This window comes from Biomphalaria glabrata, chromosome 3 (assembly GCF_947242115.1).
Source record: "Biomphalaria glabrata chromosome 3, xgBioGlab47.1, whole genome shotgun sequence".
NCBI classification, from domain to species: Eukaryota; Metazoa; Mollusca; class Gastropoda; family Planorbidae; genus Biomphalaria; species Biomphalaria glabrata.
In genome coordinates, this window is record NC_074713.1 from 26,047,588 (window position 1) to 26,067,638 (window position 20,051).

Genomic DNA, 20,051 nt, shown 5'->3' on the forward strand with positions numbered 1-20,051 from the left:
CTCATTGAAAGTTTGTCGTTCCATACGGAGATCACTCTACTTCCAGACGTTAGCTCATTGAAAGTTTGTCGTTCCATACGGAGATCACTCTACTTCCAGACGTTAGCTCATTGAAAGTTTGTCGTTCCATACGGAGATCACTCTACTTCCAGACGTTAGCTCATTGAAAGTTTGTCGTTCCATACGGAGATCACTCTACTTCCAGACGTTAGCTCACTGAAAGTTTGTCGTTCCATACGGAGATCACTCTACTTCCAGACGTTAGCTCACTGAAAGTTTGTCGTTCAATACGGAGATCACTCTACTTCCAGACGTTAGCTCACTGAAAGTTTGTCGTTCCATACGGAGATCACTCTACTTCCAGACGTTAGCTCATTGAAAGTTTGTCGTTCCATACGGAGATCACTCTACTTCCAGACGTTAGCTCATTGAAAGTTTGTCGTTCCATACGGAGATCACTCTACTTCCAGACGTTAGCTCACTGAAAGTTTGTCGTTCAATATGGAGATCACTCTACTTCCAGACGTTAGCTCATTGAAAGTTTGTCGTTCCATACGGAGATCACTCTACTTCCAGACGTTAGCTCACTGAAAGTTTGTCGTTCAATATGGAGATCACTCTACTTCCAGACGTTAGCTCATTGAAAGTTTGTCGTTCCATACGGAGATCACTCTACTTCCAGACGTTAGCTCATTGAAAGTTTGTCGTTCCATACGGAGATCACTCTACTTCCAGACGTTAGCTCACTGAAAGTTTGTCGTTCAATATGGAGATCACTCTACTTCCAGACGTTAGCTCACTGAAAGTTTGTCGTTCAATATGGAGATCACTCTACTTCCAGACGTTAGCTCATTGAAAGTTTGTCGTTCCATACGGAGATCACTCTACTTCCAGACGTTAGCTCACTGAAAGTTTGTCGTTCCATACGGAGATCACTCTACTTCCAGACGTTAGCTCATTGAAAGTTTGTCGTTCAATATGGAGATCACTCTACTTCCAGACGTTAGCTCATTGAAAGTTTGTCGTTCCATACGGAGATCACTCTACTTCCAGACGTTAGCTCACTGAAAGTTTGTCGTTCCATACGGAGATCACTCTACTTCCAGACGTTAGCTCACTGAAAGTTTGTCGTTCAATATGGAGATCACTCTACTTCCAGACGTTAGCTCATTGAAAGTTTGTCGTTCAATATGGAGATCACTCTACTTCCAGACGTTAGCTCACTGAAAGTTTGTCGTTCAATACGGAGATCACTCTACTTCCAGACGTTAGCTCACTGAAAGTTTGTCGTTCAATATGGAGATCACTCTACTTCCAGACGTTAGCTCACTGAAAGTTTGTCGTTCAATACGGAGATCACTCTACTTCCAGACGTTAGCTCACTGAAAGTTTGTCGTTCCATACGGAGATCACTCTACTTCCAGACGTTAGCTCACTGAAAGTTTGTCGTTCAATATGGAGATCACTCTACTTCCAGACGTTAGCTCATTGAAAGTTTGTCGTTCAATATGGAGATCACTCTACTTCCAGACGTTAGCTCACTGAAAGTTTGTCGTTCAATACGGAGATCACTCTACTTCCAGACGTTAGCTCACTGAAAGTTTGTCGTTCAATATGGAGATCACTCTACTTCCAGACGTTAGCTCACTGAAAGTTTGTCGTTCAATATGGAGATCACTCTACTTCCAGACGTTAGCTCATTGAAAGTTTGTCGTTCAATACGGAGATCACTCTACTTCCAGACGTTAGCTCATTGAAAGTTTGTCGTTCAATATGGAGATCACTCTACTTCCAGACGTTAGCTCATTGAAAGTTTGTCGTTCAATACGGAGATCACTCTACTTCCAGACGTTAGCTCACTGAAAGTTTGTCGTTCCATACGGAGATCACTCTACTTCCAGACGTTAGCTCACTGAAAGTTTGTCGTTCAATATGGAGATCACTCTACTTCCAGACGTGTCCCGCGTTAATATTTATTTAAAATCTCCCAGAAGCAAGTCTAGTGACAAACTATGGAAGCATAGCAGGGAGTTCGTGAATTGAATATTCTATGATCACAATTTTGAATCACAAATAAATATAATACCGGTACGCTAAGTTTAGAAACACAATGCATCAATTGGAATAATAAATCCAATGAGATAGAGACGAAAGAAAGAGAGTTAATGTACTTCGAAATTTTAGATTTATTCCCTTTTATATACTGTCATCTGCATATAGATTCTAAAATAATCTCTAGGCTCATACAAAGTTGTTTTTTTTTAGCTCCCTTGGCTTTTAAAACCATTTCTAGCTTTTAAAAAAAAAAATTGATTTCAGGCGAAAATGTGAAGCAAAAAAAAATAAATTTAGACTTAGCATTATTAGTTGATCATGTTCAAGTTCAACCACACAATGTCAAGGACGCTAAATTGAACTTCAATGTTGCCAACTAATTGGAAAAAAAAAAAGCTCTAATTGTAAAACAATGGCTGGCAGTTGATCTTCATAGCAATCCTTCTCTATTACCTCTAGTTAGTTGTATTGTTTCAAATAAGTTGCAAGTCCTAGAGTGAAATGTTTCCTTCTTATTGACATGATGTTGTGTGACAAACGGAAGAGCTTAGTTTTGTAGTGCTAAAAAGTGCACACATAAAATGATCAACAAACATTTTTAAAACACAAAGCTTATCAACACATTCTTGATTTTTGTATAGTTTAGTTTCAAACGTAAAAGCAGTGACTTACAAAGTATGAAGGGGACTACTTCAACTTATACCACCACATCAGTCAATTACAAGTTCTTTCCTTTATTTGATATCAAATAAACTAAATTATCAAAAGTTAACTAATTGGTTAATTTTAATTTTTTAAAATTGATTCTTGTTTTGTTAGATACATGAAATAATTGTTCAAAATTTTAGCTTGATCTGAGATTTGGCATGGGAGAAATAACGTGTACAAACTTATTACCAGAGTTGATATAAGCTTTCTACCTACAATTAACTTGCCTACCATTATCATTCTAAAATCAATGTTATTGGTCGTGCGGCAGACATCTTTTGTGTGTGTGTGTGTTTATAACTTATTCCTTCTACTAGTTAGTTAATCGGACATACCAATAGATCAGTTCTTGCAATAAAACAAGTCAAACTAGATCAGTTAAACCAATAGATCAGTTCTTGCAATAAAACAAGTCAAACTAGATCAGTTAAACCAATAGATCAGTTCTTGCAATAAAACAAGTCAAACTAGATCAGTTAAACCAATGGATCAGTTCTTGCAATAAAACAAGTCAAACTAGATCAGTTAAACCAATAGATCAGTTCTTGCAATAAAACAAGTCAAACTAGATCAGTTAAACCAATAGATCAGTCAAACTAATAGATGAGTGAAATTAATAGATCAGTCATTGAGGCTTTTTTTTAAAGAGAAAGAAAAACTAAAGTTTAGAGTTATAACTCTACAATTTTTTTCTTAACATTGCTATTGTTGTAGGATTCATTCTGATGCCATTCAAACTATGAAAATTGTATTTTTACTTTGTACACTTCTGACCATTTTCATTTTTTGATTCTTGTAATAAAAAATTAGATGAAAATTTTCTATCTACTAAGTATTTCATTTTAAAATACATTTCTAGACCATGCATTGCAAAGTAAGTTGGATTTGGTTATGAGGAGGTAAGTCTAGGAATACAAAGGAGTCTCTCATGGTGCTCAGCCCTAACCATGGCAAGGGGAACCCAGCAGTGACTCAAGGAACCATGACCCCCATGTAATAAAAATGATTAAATGATCAAAGGTTGAGCTTTTGTAAATGTTTACAATTTCTGGCCACCGAGAAAATCCTTCTTTGCTCAAGAATCTCAAGTGCCTTTGGATTAACTCTTTTTGGAGCCTCTACAAAGGTATACCTAAACATTGTCACATTCTAGTACTAAATCAATGAACAAAAAAAAAAATTTGCATTTATCTGTTTACTTCAACATTTGACTCTATATACAACAGCAACAAGTTCACAACCTGAAACAAACAAAACAAAATTTCATTAACGAAGAAAAACAAACCTCTAAGATGGTGCATAAATAAATACCTAGTGCTGGGATGTCCCCTTGAATTATCTTCTCATAGCCACGTAGTGTATAATAAAGTTGCAAAGGATCATTTCATTTGTCTTGAGGATTTTTTTGCAGTCACATGGCATGCGTCTGAGATAAATATGTACCCCACCCCGGCCAAAAATAAAGGTTAGGTTGGGCTACACTGACCTAAACAAAAAGTTATTGACAAAGTTTCTTTATACAGAATGCTAGAGGAAATCAATAAATTCAGAACAAAATAAAATCATAGCCTAAAACTTAAAGCCATTTTAATGAAACCCAAATGCTAAATTAACCATGAAATAGATGTGTTCAATTACATAAAGTTAGATTTAGACTAAAAACCTGCAGGCACTAACAAAAACAAACATAAAAATACAGAAAGCCAATATAAATTATTTCTAAACTTACTTGACTGCTTTATGACTTTTCTTGATAAATACTTTTGGTTTGTACTTCCTCTTCATTCTGAAACAAACAAGGTTTCAACTGAAAGTACTGAATGAGAGATTAGACTTGAACGAAAACAATCAAATGTGATATTTAGCTGATTGTAAATCAAAACTCAAGACAAGCTTGATGTAACACCCAACCATTTTTATCCTACCAATACCAAACATCAGAATAACATGATCTTTACATTTTTACAAGAACTGCTTAAGTCAAAATACTAATATGAAGTCAAAATTATAATTGCTTGGAAAGAATTGTGTCAAAAATATTTTATTTAAAGTTCACTACAATAGCAGTACAAGCCTAAGAAATGTCCAGGTTATTAGTGTTAATACAAAAGTATAGAAACTTCTGCACACAAAAGTATAGAAACTTCTGCACATGATACACATTATCCTATTGAGTGACCACTATAAAGAGAATGAAGGACAGTCAACTACTCACTTCAATGCTCTATTAAGGATGAGATAAGATCACAGAGAACTAATTCTCTTTGTATTGTTTTCTTACCTCCCTTGATGACTTAAGCAAGAATTTAAAAAAACATGAAGTTGTGGTGGAACCCAATCAAGTCCGTTATCTTCACATTCTGATGTGCTAAGACATCAACCAGTAATCCCCCCAGCTATGCAAAAATTATTTCCTTACCTTTGTTTGACCCTGGGTTCCACAATATTTCTCCGCTGGATGCTCTTGAAAATGTCAACAATGGGCTGACCCTCAGGCTGAAATACACAAGTATTAAAGTCAGATAAAACTATTAGTAGGATATATCAGTTATTGTGTACCAAATCTCACTCTAACTCTATTTGCTTGATATAAACTAATAGCATAACAATTTATGGCACATAAATCATTTGTATCAGTAATAAAAATACCTTCAATTCTCTGTAAGATGCTGTCAGCTCAGTAGAAAGTTTCAAATCAAGATCAGGTTCTTCAAATGTGAAATCATTAAGGAAACAACTGATTCAAACAAATGACATGTGCATAACATTAAAGTTGCTAAAACATCTTAGTGTTGTGAACTAACAATTTTATGAGGAAGTCATTCCTCTATTTATCGAAGAAACCCATAGTTTTTTTTTGCTTTTTACATCAATTCACAAGTCTTTTTTTTTTTTTTTAACTAATCGTTTAAATATGTGGCTGCATCCCAGTAAAAAAAAATCATACAATATTAAAAGAATAATCAGGAAGCAGCATTTCCCATACCAAAGATTGATATTAATGTAATGATACAAAATAAAAAATTTATATGTGTTGATAAAAATTGTATTCTATGTTGTGATCAGAATTTTTATTGTCTAAGAAATGCATTCACAACTGAAATTAAGCCCATCATTTATTTTAGGACTTCCAGCCTTATTGAGTGTTAGAACTATGTAGTGATTTAGAATTATGCAGTGATTACACAATTTTCCTAGTGTAGCGCTCTTCTGAATTGTAATAAAATAAAGACTAGTCTAATCCTAAGTCCCATTAGCTCTAATGGGTATCTAACATTAGTTGAAAAAAGTAACAAATGTTGTGCCGGCTACACAACACCCTTGGTAGCAGAAGAAGCAGATGAACTGGTATTCAGCATTTACATCTTAGAGTTATATGCCATATAACATCATAACCACACAAAAAATGTATACCAGAAGAATTAATCAATACAGCAATGCTTATTTAGGAAGCTGGATCTATAAAATATGAGATTTACTATAGATGCCATTTAAAACTGAAAACAAAGGATATTTTATGGAGCCAAGACGTCTGGTCTTGAACTTTTCTTCTTCTTGCTGCTTCAACTTTAGGGCTTCTCTTTCTTTTCTCAGTCTTTCTTGTTTATTAATTTCTGATTTGATTGAAGGCAATCTGCCAAATTTTAAATTATAAAACAATCATAAGCTTTTTTTAAATTTCAAAATAATAAAGAATGATGAGAGATAAAAGTATCACAACGTTGAAACAATTCAAAGCAAGATAAGAATTCCAAGAAGCATTGTCACATTTAAGAATGCTAAAAAACAACAAAAATCTCAGAATGACAAAAGAGTTGAAGGTGACCAGTAAGAAAAGCATTGTAAAGTAAGTCCTATTGCAGGGAGCTAAAAAAAAGAAATTCAAAAAGACAAAAAATCAGGATGTTCTTATTTCTAGCATATCATTACAGCATAAGATCTAAGGAGATCACTAGGCTTTCACAGTTACAATTTAACATTAGCTTCTTATTTTGATTTCAAGGATAGAGTGGGAAGTAGAGAATATCTAAATAACATTTTGCCCACCGCCATCAAAAGTGCACAAGGTGTGCATCATTCACAGTACAGCAATAAGTAGTGTTTTCTTAGGAGAGTTTTGCCCTTGATGGGAAGCAGACAAGAAATAGGAATATGTGGCAGAGGAGGTGTACTGTGTATGTTTGTTACCACTGACAAAGAGACAATAGTGAAGAGATGTGAAAGGATGACAAATTTGATGATCAAGTTTAGTAGTGTTAGGACTCTGCACATTTTCATCATCCTTCTCAACAGAGCCAAAATGCAATATTTTGTATTGAGACTTTTTGTTCAAGAGGGAAGCTAATAACAAACAGTATATATATATATATTTGATGTCATCTCAACATCATTCTCCATCATAAATACAAATCTTAATTCACCTTGATTCCCTTTCATGGAGTTGCTTGCCTAGGTTCACAACGTTATCATATACTGGCTAGAATTTCATCAGCCAGTCACAATAACATAGTGAGTCTTTTTGTTTAAAAACAAACTAACCAAAGCAACTACTGAGAGTTTTGAAGAAAGGGAAAACAAGTTAATTTTTGTTTTACACTGAAGTCACTTTGACTAAAACAAACCTTAGAACCATGTTCTCTCTTTTTTTAATCACTTCTTCCTTTAACTTTTCTTTGGCCTATTGAAGTTTTTAAAAATTGAAAAATGAAATTCTGTTAATTAAAATTATATAAAAATATTTAACCTGTTAGTATAAAAAGCTTAGATATGTTTAGATAAGTTACTAATACTCAACACAGTTCAAAGACTTTAGTTAATTATATTTTATATCTAACAGCTAGTTAAGAAGACTATTTTTTTTTTAAGTTTAATTAATTGACTAGAACAGCTGATTTTATAATGTCTAGATATTTACTTAAACAAATGTTTGAAAGATTTCTTTTGACCTGAATTTCCAAGTCCTTTTTCATTCGTTTCTGTTTCCTTGTTTTTCTGTCTTCTCTTCTGACTGGGGGATTGGCTGAAATAAATCCTGTATCATTCTCATCTTCAGATTCATTATCAAAATCATCTATTAGACCAGCAGACATCTCCACTAAATATGTTGACTGAGTGGGATGAGGGGAAAAAAGGGAGAACATTAAGTAGAAATCATTGGGGGTACAGATAAGATTCAACATACAAACATAGACAATATATTAAACTGTTATTTTTTAATTATTTTTTTAGAAAAAATCTTTTAAAGGAATATGGAATTTAAAAAAAAAATTAAAGTTTATAAACTGTCAACAACCTAAGAAAACTCTTTACCTCATCCACTGAAGAAGGAAACTTAGCATCAAGAGAGTTGTACAACTTTTTCTCTTTTTTAACTTTCTGAACTTCTTTCTGATGGGCCAATGAAAGCAAAGCCTAGAGAAAAAAAATATTGTAAGATCAATAAGATAGTATATTGTATTCAAATTAATGAACAATGGCTACAGTCTGAGTATGTTACAGTTTACGTCGATATGAATGATTAAAACATTTTTAACAGACAATTATTTTCATTGGCCTGAGTCAGTCATTAGTTATGGAGGACAAGAAAAGCAGGACATTGGCTAAGGCTGGAATGTTGTTGAACAGTTTTCCCCTCTCCACACAGCTGTTGGGTCCAAAGGAATGGCAATAGCCGATACTGTTTAGGGTCAGAAGCGTCTGCCAGAGTGTAGCGCAGTGTGATAATAGCTCTTAAGGTTCACCAGGGCTGATTTTTTCTCATTAGAAACTCTCAAAGCCTTTCAAATGTTTGTGTTTATTTCCAAGGCAGTGGAGGATTGGATTCAGAGTTTCAATATCCTAGCTGGGTAGCCAACCGAGGTTAATAACCCCCATCTCCCCAGAAGCAGTTTTCAGTTTATTTACAAAATATTAAAATCTGATCTCACAAAAAAATACTTGAATGTCAACAATAAGCAGCAATACCAATTAGTCATTTACCTTTCTTGAGCTATATGAACTATTTACTTTCACAAGCTATATGAAATAACTATGTTACACAGGGTATATGAAATGACTATCTACTATCTTGAAGTATATGAAATAACTATCTACTATCTTGAGGTATATGAAATAACTATTTACTATCTTGAGGTATATAAAATAACTATCTACTATCTTGAGGTATATGAAATAACTATTTACTATCTTGAGGTATATAAAATAACTATCTACTATCTTGAGGTATATGAAATAACTATTCACTCACATAGGGTATATGAAATGACTATCTACTATCTTGAGGTATATATAATAACTATTCACTCAAACAGGGTGTATGAAATAACTATTTACTATCTTGAGGTATATGTAATAACTATTTACTACCTTGAGGTATATGTAATAACTATTCACTCAAACAGGGTGTATGAAATAACTATTTACTATCTTGAGGTATATGAAATAACTATTTGCTATCTTGAGGTATATAAAATAACTATCTACTATCTTGAGGTATATGAAATAACTATTGACTCACACAAAGTATATGAAATAACTATCTACCATCTTGATGTATATGAAATAACTATTCACACAGGGTATATGAAATAACTATCTACTATATTGAGGTACATGAAATAACTATTCACTCAAACAGGGTGTATGAAATAATTATTTACTATCTTGAGGTATATGTAATAACTATTTACTACCTTGAGGAATATGTAATAACTATTCACTCAAACAGGGTGTATGAAATAACTATTTACTATCTTGAGGTATATGTAATAAATATTCACTCAAACAGGGTGTATGAAATAACTATTTACTATCTTGAGGTATATGTAATAACTATTTACTACCTTGAGGAATATGTAATAACTATTCACTTAAACAGGGTGTATGAAATAACTATTTACTATCTTGAGGTATAAGAAATAACTATTAACTCACATAGGGTATATGAAATGACTATCTACTATCATGAGCGAAGCAGGACGTTTTGGCGCTGCTATTTTGGCGCGAGCCGTTTTGGCCCGAAATACATTATGGACGTTTATTGTATTATTTCTTTTAAAAGAATTATTCATATCTATGTTTTGCATGAGTGTTTGTGTTAAGACATATTTTTCACGTCCTAAATGTAAATGTGTGTTTGTTTTTCACATCATTTTCTTTAATAACATTTTGGCTTGTGTATGTGTGTTTATTAAGAGGCACACTTTTATTTTCAAAAAAGTTTTTAAGATATTACTTTAAAATTAAAAACAAAATGAAACGATGATAGACTAAAAATTGATGCAATTATTTGTTTACATTAACATTGGTTTATTTAATGACTGTATGGTATCTCCAGCTATACATACCAAACAATTGCTAATAATAAGTAAAAATATAATACATGTACCATGTTTCTCAAAATACTTTAAGTTAAGTATACATAGACACCATGTTTATTTGCCTAAATCGCTGGAATTCAAGGGTTCATTAAAAAAAAAGCTACGTGCTTATTAAATTATCGTAAAATGATATCTCGCGCCAAAACGGCTCGCGCCAAAACGCCCCGTCACCAAAACGGCAGCGCCAAAACGTCACCTACCGATCTTGAGGTATATGTAATAACTATTCACTCAAACAGGGTGTATGAAATAACTATTTACTATCTTGAGGTATATGTAATAACTATTTACTACCTTGAGGAATATGTAATAACTATTCACTCAAACAGGGTGTATGAAATAACTATTTACTATCTTGAGGTATATGAAATAACTATTCACTCACACAGGATATATGAAATAACTATCTACTATATTGAGGTACATGAAATAACTATTCACTCACACAGGGTATATGAAATAACTATGTTCTATCTTGAGGAATATGTAATAACTATTCACTCACACAAGCTGTATGAAATAACTATTTACTATCTTGAGGTATAAGAAATAACTATTTACTATCTTTAGGTATATGAAATAACTATTCACTCACACAGGGTATATGAAATAACTATCTACTATCTTGAGGTATATGTAATAAATATTCACTCACACAGGGTATATGAAATAACTCTACTATCTTGAGGTATATGAAATAACTATTTACTAACTTGAGGTATATGAAATAACTATTTACTAACTTGAGGTATATGAAATAAATATTTACTAACTTGAGGTATATGAAATAAATATTTACTCTCTTAAAATAACACTATTAATACTGCCTTGAGATATCTGAAATAACTATGAGTTATTTATCACCAATAAAAGTTGCCCTTGAAGGTTTTGAAATTTTTCTTTACCTACTTAAATTAACTTATAATATACCTGATGGTCTTCAAAAGCAGGATTTATGGAGGTCCCAGGGTGAGGAAAAGGAGTAGCTGACAAAGCGCTTGGTTTTTTGGAAGCAGTCTTGGGGCGCTATATTGAAGTAGAAATATAAATAAATTGACTATTAGATATTAATCTACAATATTATTACACTTGTCAAGCTAATGGAAAAAAAAAGGTAAAAATTAACCCAATAGCACCTATTGTGGTAGGATAACTTTTTATGGTAGATTCCTAATGCAATAGGCAAATATTGGGTTAATTATATCTAGATTGAAATACAAACTTTGAATTTAAAAAATTTACCTTAGCTTTTGGTTGACTCGAGTCATTGGCATCATCTTGAAAAAATAAAAAATATGATTTTCAAAAATGCACAAGATTAAGGTGGTACTGAACCTAATTAACAAAATTTAACACTAAAGGTATTCCTAATATATTTTTTAAAAATGCAAATACAACATTAGATAGCAGACTTTATAAAAATTTTTGGAAATTTTCTACAACACCATGTCGTAGCGACCTAAATAACAAGTTGTTGAATTCTTTTTAAATTCTGTAGAAATTAATTATATTTAGTATTTCCTTTAAACAATGTTACAAATTAATTACACTTAATACTACATGAGCTTTACTCCACACAAAATGCAAGCAAGGCACTATTGTTTGTACATTTAGAGGACAGAGCTTCTTTTCTTCTTTTACACCTGGTATCTAGATCTAGTTTTATATCTGGTCCAGACAGTCTGAACATTCAATAAGAGATTAATGCTTTACTGGTACTGTAAGAACTTTTCTCTCAAACAATTATAAGAATTAATGTTCCACGCTTTAAAATCAAAACATGGCATTGCCACAATGGGCTTTTAAAACAGATCTGTATCTAGAATAATCATTATATATATTTAATCTACATCTCTAGATCTAATGCTATTGTCTACTAATCTGAGTGCTAAGCTGTAAATTTCGTTTTGCTTCCAGAAGATTTGTGACCATTAAATATTATAATTCATTGTCAATAAAATCTAGACCTAGATCTAACCTGATCTCTATCTAGTCAAAATCTCTCAGCAGGTGATCATAATCTTGATCTAGATTGACTAGATCAATATCTAGAATCAGACTTTTAGTCTTACTACTTAATCAATCTAGATCTAGTTTGAGTTTTGAGTTTAGGCACATCGGCACAATTTAGGCCATGTCGTGCCCGTAATTCTTAAGAATCACTCTCCCTTTACAATAACAAGGGCTAAATTCTATACAGTTTAATCATTAAAAACAAGGTCTATTCACAGTTAAAATAGTAAAGGTAGTATTCTAAGTATACATGTAAAGTCAGTCTAGAATTTAGTTAGTTCAAGAAAAATCAAGGTCTATGTTTAGATCTATATCTAATCCCAATTCCTTCAGAATTGAATTTTATTACAGATCTAAATTAGTCCAAAAAAAAAAATGTGCATCAATCAAGTCTTAGATGGGGGAAAAATATGACTTTATATAAAAAAATCTGATGTTTTTCAGTCAGATAAATATCTAAAGGAAAAATATGAATTTTTGTCCGAGCAAAGGATCTGATGAAATTTTCTGAACTCCAAAAATTTTTTCCAAAAATTCCCATCACTGATTCTTAATTTTCATAATTTAAATAAAATCACCCCTGATTTCAAAATTCTACAGCTTGACTAAATCATAGATTTATGACCAAACCACACAAATCTTAAGACAAATTGCCTTTGCCTTCCTGCATACCTGACCACAAATCTTCATTTCCAGTAGGAGCTAGTTTTTCTGTTACAGGTCTTTTCTGTTTCTTTAACAAGCGTGCCTGTGTTAGAGCTTTAGTGCGTTCAATTAGTCTCTGGGTTCTTTTCTTTCCTTTTTGAAATGTCACATCATCTGGCCTGATCAAAAAGTCAAAACAAAACAACTAATAACTATAATATTATAACATTCATCATCATCATCATCAAACTCCATTAGAGTGAGGGCTTGAGAGGCTCAAATCCTCTCTTGCAAAAGCCCTGGACAGAAACCCTGCTGTCTTGCGTAGTGCATGAATGTCGCCATACAGGTCGAGAATTTTGGGTTTCCCAGACCTGTCGAGACTGAGATCAGCAAGTCTGGGGCAGTCAAACAGAATATGAGGCACGGTTTCCTCTTCTTCCCCGCAGCGAGGGCACCGTGAATCGAAATTTGGCCATAGCCGCGAGAAATATGAGCCAACAGGACAGTGGCCTGTCCTGCACTGTGCTATAATAGCTTGCTCAGGCCTGGACAGCCTCCACCACGGGGAAGTGCGGTCAGGACGCCTCATGCGCTCCCAGACTCCACGGGCTTTTTGGGACTTGTCCCAGCACTCAAACCACTTTTCCATTTCTGTTTTTTGTATTATAGCCAGGGCTTGATGAAAGCTTACAGCCTGATCAGTGGGTGGAATTTGCCCTCCCTGGTGGGCCAAAGAGTCTGCGATAGTGTTGCCAGTCACACCTATGTGACTCGGTACCCACTGCATTATTACAGGGGTGCCATAGCGTTGTTTGACGTTATGTGAAGCTATGATGACAGTGTTGATATTGGGGGGCCATGGTCCGGGGCTTTGCAAAGCATGTAGTACAGATTTTGAGTCAGTGACCACAACAATCTGTGTTGCCCTCAAATGTCCCTCGCCAAGTTGAGAGTCAATGACTTTTAAGGCTTCACAGACTGCCATGGTCTCTGCATCAAAACTGCAAACACTACCCCATGGTCCAAAGATTTTGACTGTGTGAGAGCCAAGAAAGTCGATGTAGGCTCCATAGCCTGCTCTTCCAGAATCTATTGATGCCGATCCATCAGTGTATGCAAAAATAGCACTGGGCTTGAAGGTATTAATGGTCTCCAGAGATAGGATTTAAAGGTCGTTAGATGAACGGCTTTGCTTAGTGGCATTAGGGTCTACTAATTTCAAGCGTATGTCTGGGGTTGTTGGGCGACACCAAGAGGGAAGGGGATGAAAGCGTTGAATGTTTTGTCGGTTGGTGGAGAGGCCAGCTTCATCAGATAGTCTAGTGGCATGATGCATAAAAGACTGCATCTGGATACGTCTTCTGCATCTCCAACCATCCACTAGTTTTCTAGCAGGGAGGTATTCATCCAGCCTTATAACATTATAACATTAGTATGTAGTATATATAATATATAATTTGCACACTAAATGCACAGTTGAGCAAGTAGACAATATTTAAAGGAAGACATGCTTACTTTCGCACCACTTTACTATGTGGATCAGGTTGAAGTAAAGCAACACAATTTAACGGTCTGTTCCGAAAACTCTTTCTTGACTTTGTCTCTGAAAACGGGAAAAGGAAACTATATGATTTGTAACATTTCAACCATAAAGTTGTAAATTGAAATAGTGTTCAATATTATTTTTTGATTGACAGACTAAATTGAGTGCTGTAAGGAGTTATAGCTAGGTACCTATTTAGAAAAGAATGAACTCTGTCAACTAGAACTCAAGGAAAGAACTGACGACTAAATACAATACACTTCCTCAGCTTATAAAAATCTTTACTTTGAGCTCCACATAATATAATGAATTATATATATTTCTGTCAAATTTGAAAACTCACTCTTCACTACTATGTTCAGTCAGGTCCATTAAGAAATAAACAAAATTTTTTCAACCTTTATTATGACATAAAAAAAGAAGTATTTCTTACCAGATGAAGGAGTGTCTTCTTTTGCTTTCTTGTCAATAACAAACAAAGTTTCATCTGTTTTTTCTGTCACTAATCCTCTGAGAAATAAAATTATAATCATGCAAACATGTTTCTTTAATTATTTTCTATCAAGCTAGGAATTAAAGTCATTAAAAAACTTTTCTGAATAGTTAGTTTGAAACAGTCAGAATCTTACGATAGGTACAAATGAGAACATTTTTTATGGAATGTCCTTACTGTAACTAAGATGAACCTTCTTTTTAAAATGCCTTTTACTAATGACTATGGTGGACATTCTAACTTTTATAGAATGCCCCATCTAATGACAAAAGTTGAAAATTTTTTTTATGTAATGCCCTATCTAATGACAAAGTAAAACATTCTTTTTATGAAAATGACATCTTGTAAGGACATTTAGTCATTTTAAATACATATAATATACAAGTTTAAAATCTTAAGCTCCAGCCTTACTGAGTATAAGACCAAAAAATCATTAACATAAAACCTTAGACCTGCGTACCCTCTTGCCACTCAAGGAGTAGATCAAGAGAGGGTGTAACTAATAAAATCTTAACTTCACAAAGGAACATGCTCTTTAAGGTCCTACTCCTAATTTAGAGCTCTAAACCTTATTTCAACATCAGGGCAGGCCTTAGATTATTGGAGGCCCTAGGCAAAGTGAATTAGGTGGCTCCAAATGAAAATGACAGTCATTGGTTTTCCTGGCTGATTCTGGCAAACCATTCCATTATCTAATGGCACTAGGGAAGTATGAGCACTTGTAAGAATTAGTTCTAGCGTATGGAATTAAGAAATAAAATGCACCTCTATCTTTGTGTCATCTGTATATATATATATAATATTATATATATATAATTCTCTGTCGCCCTACCATGCGGGACACCACACATGCACACTGACTCTCTAACTCTTGATGAAAAAGTCATGGAAACTCTTTTATTTCTGCAAGTTGGACTAGAGTTACCCCACGTAACTTTTGCGGCGACTGAGAGTGCGGCTCAGAAAAAAGAAGAGGGGTGAGGGAGAACAAGTAATCTTCTACAATTTTCTACGTCGCCCAAACATGTGGGACACCTCCTCCCGCTCACATCCTCACCTTCCTCGATCTCCAGACATGCACACACAGTTGTTTGCCCCCCACCCCATTTGAACAGTGTGTCTTTCAGGAAGTGCTCACGAGACCCGTTACTAAATAGCAGTGAATTCTACGCCACGGGTCGACTAGTTCTGAGTATTTCATTAGGTTTTGTTATAGTTATTGTAAATTGTTGTTTAATGTTAGTTTATGTCTTAGATATATCTATAGTCAATAGTTTTTATAGCTACTTTACTTTTTATTCTTTTGTCCTGAAGTTTCTATATTTAGTGATTTTTCAATGGTTTTACTCTTTCTAATCTAATTGGAATTAAATATTCGTTTGTTAGATTATAAATCTCACTGCTCTTTTTGTATTTGTTCTAGATTCTAGAAATATTCTAGATCTAGTTTTTTAAAATGTTTTCTTCAGTTGAGGGATCCCAAACAGAGGATCACATTTTCTGTAACTATAATAATAATTGGACTTTGTCCTTTGACTTTTCACAAAACCCGACTTTAAAATTATTTAAATACTAAAATAGCATTTAACTTAAATTCTGGTAGAGATGGGATGGAGAACTAATCTTTATCTATAATTTATAATCTAGAGTAAATAAAAATTTAAAAAGGGGCGGGGAGGGATTTAGAATAATTCAATTAGAGTTATATAGATTGTTAGATCTAGATTTAGATCTAGTCTATAATCTATTCTATCATCTAAATCTAGCTAGGGCTAGAGTGACCTAGCTAGATCAAGATCTATATAATACTTATATAGTCTAGAGTCTAGACCAGGGGCGGACTGGGTATCAAAATCGGCCCGGGCATTACCATATAAACCGGCCCACAAATGGCATGTCATATATTTTCGGTGGGGGATGGGGGGGATTTTTACCCCACTCCGCAATTTATATATATAAATATATGTGTGTGTGTGTGTATATATGTAATTAATCTTCATCACTTTCTGATCTTTCATTCTTTCAAACGTTTTTTCTACCCTAGAATACTCTCTTCCTATAATTAGTGGAAAGACTGTACACACCGCCAAAGGGCAGCTATGGAGTCCGGGGGAGCGCTGTGAGCTTCCCCCAGTGGGGTCCGGGGCAAAGCCCCGGAACCAAGCATTATTTCCGTTATTTTAAGCATTAAAAATGCATATTCTGAAGTATCTACAGTGCAATTAGCTTGCTACTCTTCCGCTTTAAAAAATTAAAAAATCAAAGCTGCTATTCACTGGAGTCCAGCGACTTGTAGAAAAAAGTAAAATGCTTTAGATTTTGTTTTGGAGGGGGAAGGGAAACCACAAAACCCCTTTTGGCTACGCTCCTGAAATTTGGTGACTGTAGTTTGCTTAAGTTAGCTGCACTGGGGCAGTAAGTAAAGTTTCCCTTTCAGACAATGAGGTCTGAGGCAAGTGATGGTTTGAAGACCCTCCCCTCCCGGCTACGCCCATGTGTTATATTATAGGTGTAAGCCTAATTCTTAACAAAATATATAAAGTTTGATAACGCATCGAAAACTGGATGTATGCATTCGTAGGATTACATAATGAATTGTATTTATACATGTATGTAGTCTGAAAACTATAAACAATACAATAGCAGCCTAATGAGTTTGAAGCTTTTTGGTATTACTTATAGATTACAGACGTTTCTTCAAAAAATACGATTTTTACGTCTTACGCATTTCATGTGTCATTCTAGTCATGCATGTTGATCTGTGACTTAAAATATGCTAAATCATTGGTTTTCCTGGCTGACTCAGGCAACCCATCCATTAAAAGATAAGAGAAAGCAGAACGGTTAGAGAGACACTTACTTAATGTGAAAAGCTCTTGCTTCCTCCTAGTACATTCTCATAAACGCGATTTGTAAATGAATATACCATGATGACCCATTATTTAAAATTAAATATCAGATGTGACAGCGCTATATAAATTATTGTAATGATTGTAATAATTTTCATCATTAATGACTTCATACTAAGCATAAGTTTGCCATTAATTATAGATCTAATAGTATAAAAATTGATTTAGATTTATTTTTTAATTAAATATTTTTTTTGTAAGCCTTAAGTGTAGTATTTTTAGATCTAGATTCTATGTTATTAAAAATAAACAAAAAGAAACTTACTTTTTCTTTTCAAATCGCAGAAAGTAGAGCTTTATACCCATATTGAGCTATGAATAAGTTGGGTGGTTTGCAATTTCGCGGCTGTGTGTATGTGTTAAAGTTAATTTCTATTAAGTTTTGTTAAAGAGCTAATTGTCGCGCCTTTTTATTATTATTATTTTTTTTTTGCTGCGTTATATCAATGTTTTGTAACTTAACCTCTCTCATCCTTCTTTTTGGTTAAATTTCATTGGAACCATTAAAAGACGGGGGAGGGAAGGAGCAAAAAAAAAAATATATATGGGAGTGCCATCAAAGGCCCATGCCCACCAGCAAAATGATTAGGGCAAACACAACCTCAAAGCAGTCCATGCCGCTCGTGCATAGCAGAAAGTACGGTCTAACGTTTTGCAAATGACAATACGTACAGTGTATTTTTGTGTGTGGATATTCTTGTTTCAATTTCAAACAAAATTAATTGTAATAAGAATTTAAAAAAACAACAACCTGTTCGGGCCTTTGTGTCTTGCTGCTGTTACTTTTTTTTTTTTTTAAGTTGTCTGCATTGAAATTTTTTTTTCTTTGGTCGCGACCAGACCGGCCCATTTGGTACCGGCCCACCGGGCATTTGCCCGTTTGCCGGGCGATGATATACTATGATATACCCAGTCCGCCCCTGGTCTAGACCTAGACCTAGACTATTGACATACTATTGATTTGAACCACTATTCACTACTGAGTCTATTCTAGACTGAGACTCTAGACCAGTTCTGAGTAGTTAGTATCAGTAGAGTATTGTGATTACAACATTAGATTAGTTTTTAGTTGTCATCAGATTTAGATCTAGTATCATTTACCGTAATTTACGGCACACGTGCACCTCGCAATTTTTTTTTCTTTTTGGCCGTTCTATTTTAAAGATGAAAGATTACATAAATTTTAATTAAATCCAGTGTACCCTGTTAGAATTTGTCGCCTTTCATCGTCAAGAAAATCTTCAACTTCTTCGATTTTTGAAACTCTCCATGATTTCTTTTTGTTTTTTCCAAGTTTACGCTTTTTGGATAGTTTTGGAGCACTGTTTACATCCGACATTTTTTAAATTAAAATTTTGGATCTGAAAAGCGAAAGTTAAAAAAAACTTCCGGTACAATAAAACACATTCATACAATCAATAGGACGATAAAAGTTGAAAGTCAACAAAATTGTCAAAATAGATCTCGACTCTAGATCTAGATCTAAGTATTTGTAGCTAGATTTAGATCTAGATTGACTAGATCGTCTAATTACTCTGTAAGGTTTAGACTAGATTTAGATGATTAATTGATTATGATAGATCTAAATATTCTAAATAATCTAATCTAGTAATTCTAGACTCAAAATTAATAATCATAAAAAAAAAAATAATGAATTAAATTAATCATTAATGTCAATAATGATAATGATCATGAGTATTCATGAGTCATGATGATAATGATAATTATTTTAAATTAGACTAGAATCTAGATAATTCTCATAATATTTGATAATATAAATAATATTAATAACGATAAAATAGAATATAGAATTTAATAATAGATCTATAGTATAGACTAATAGACCTATAGTATAATTAGTATAATATAAATTATTATTAAATATATAATATATACTAATAATACTATGGCTTGTCTTTGAGTCCAAAGATTAGTGAGGAGTGCAGTATTTCCTGTGGCTACGCAGCCCCAGCTGTGACCTACATATTTTGCCACCTCCAGGGCAAACATTACCATTGTCCACAGGTGGTCGATTAAGATTTTCTTTTCGCCATCAGCATTTGTCCTCGGCAGCGGATTTTCTTTTGTTCTCAAATGTGTATCCTGCTGCCTTCATGAGTAACCTCCAGCTGTCTCGTTCTGAGGCCGCATGCAACCAGGTGCTCTCTTCTATGTCAGCCAAGGAAAGTTGACGCCTAAGCTGGTCTTTGAAGCGTTTCCATGGGTGCCTCTGTTACGTTGTATATTATATAATATACTAGACTCTTCTATATTAACTATATTGTATATATACCAATATTGAA

General features: G+C 33.8%; 1 protein-coding gene across 1 annotated transcript; it reads right to left on the bottom strand.

Annotated features, from left to right (window-relative positions):
- Positions 1–3,943: 3,943 nt before the first annotated feature.
- On the bottom strand, positions 3,944–19,119 carry LOC106057007 (ribosome biogenesis protein NOP53-like). Its single transcript, XM_056024241.1, has 14 exons — positions 18,951–19,119; positions 14,780–14,856; positions 14,319–14,406; positions 12,828–12,979; positions 11,385–11,419; positions 11,073–11,168; positions 8,074–8,175; positions 7,710–7,871; positions 7,386–7,441; positions 6,276–6,397; positions 5,413–5,477; positions 5,183–5,259; positions 4,493–4,549; positions 3,944–4,004 (listed from the first exon to the last, which is right to left on the bottom strand). The coding sequence occupies exons 1-14, from the start codon at positions 19,085–19,087 to the stop codon at positions 3,998–4,000; spliced, it is 1,233 nt and encodes a 410-aa protein (XP_055880216.1). The 5' UTR covers positions 19,088–19,119; the 3' UTR covers positions 3,944–3,997.
- Positions 19,120–20,051: the final 932 nt, after the last annotated feature.

Excerpts from the sequence above, each read along its gene's own strand:
- LOC106057007 (XM_056024241.1), bottom strand. The coding sequence starts at position 19,087 with ATGTCGGATGTAAACAGTGCTCCAAAACTATCCAAAAAGCGTAAACTT. Across the intron at positions 14,857-18,950 it reads AGGCGACAAATTCTAACAGG|AGGATTAGTGACAGAAAAAA; the intron begins GTACACTGGATT and ends TTTATTTCTCAG. Across the intron at positions 12,980-14,318 it reads CATAGTAAAGTGGTGCGAAA|GCCAGATGATGTGACATTTC; the intron begins GTAAGCATGTCT and ends CTTTTTGATCAG.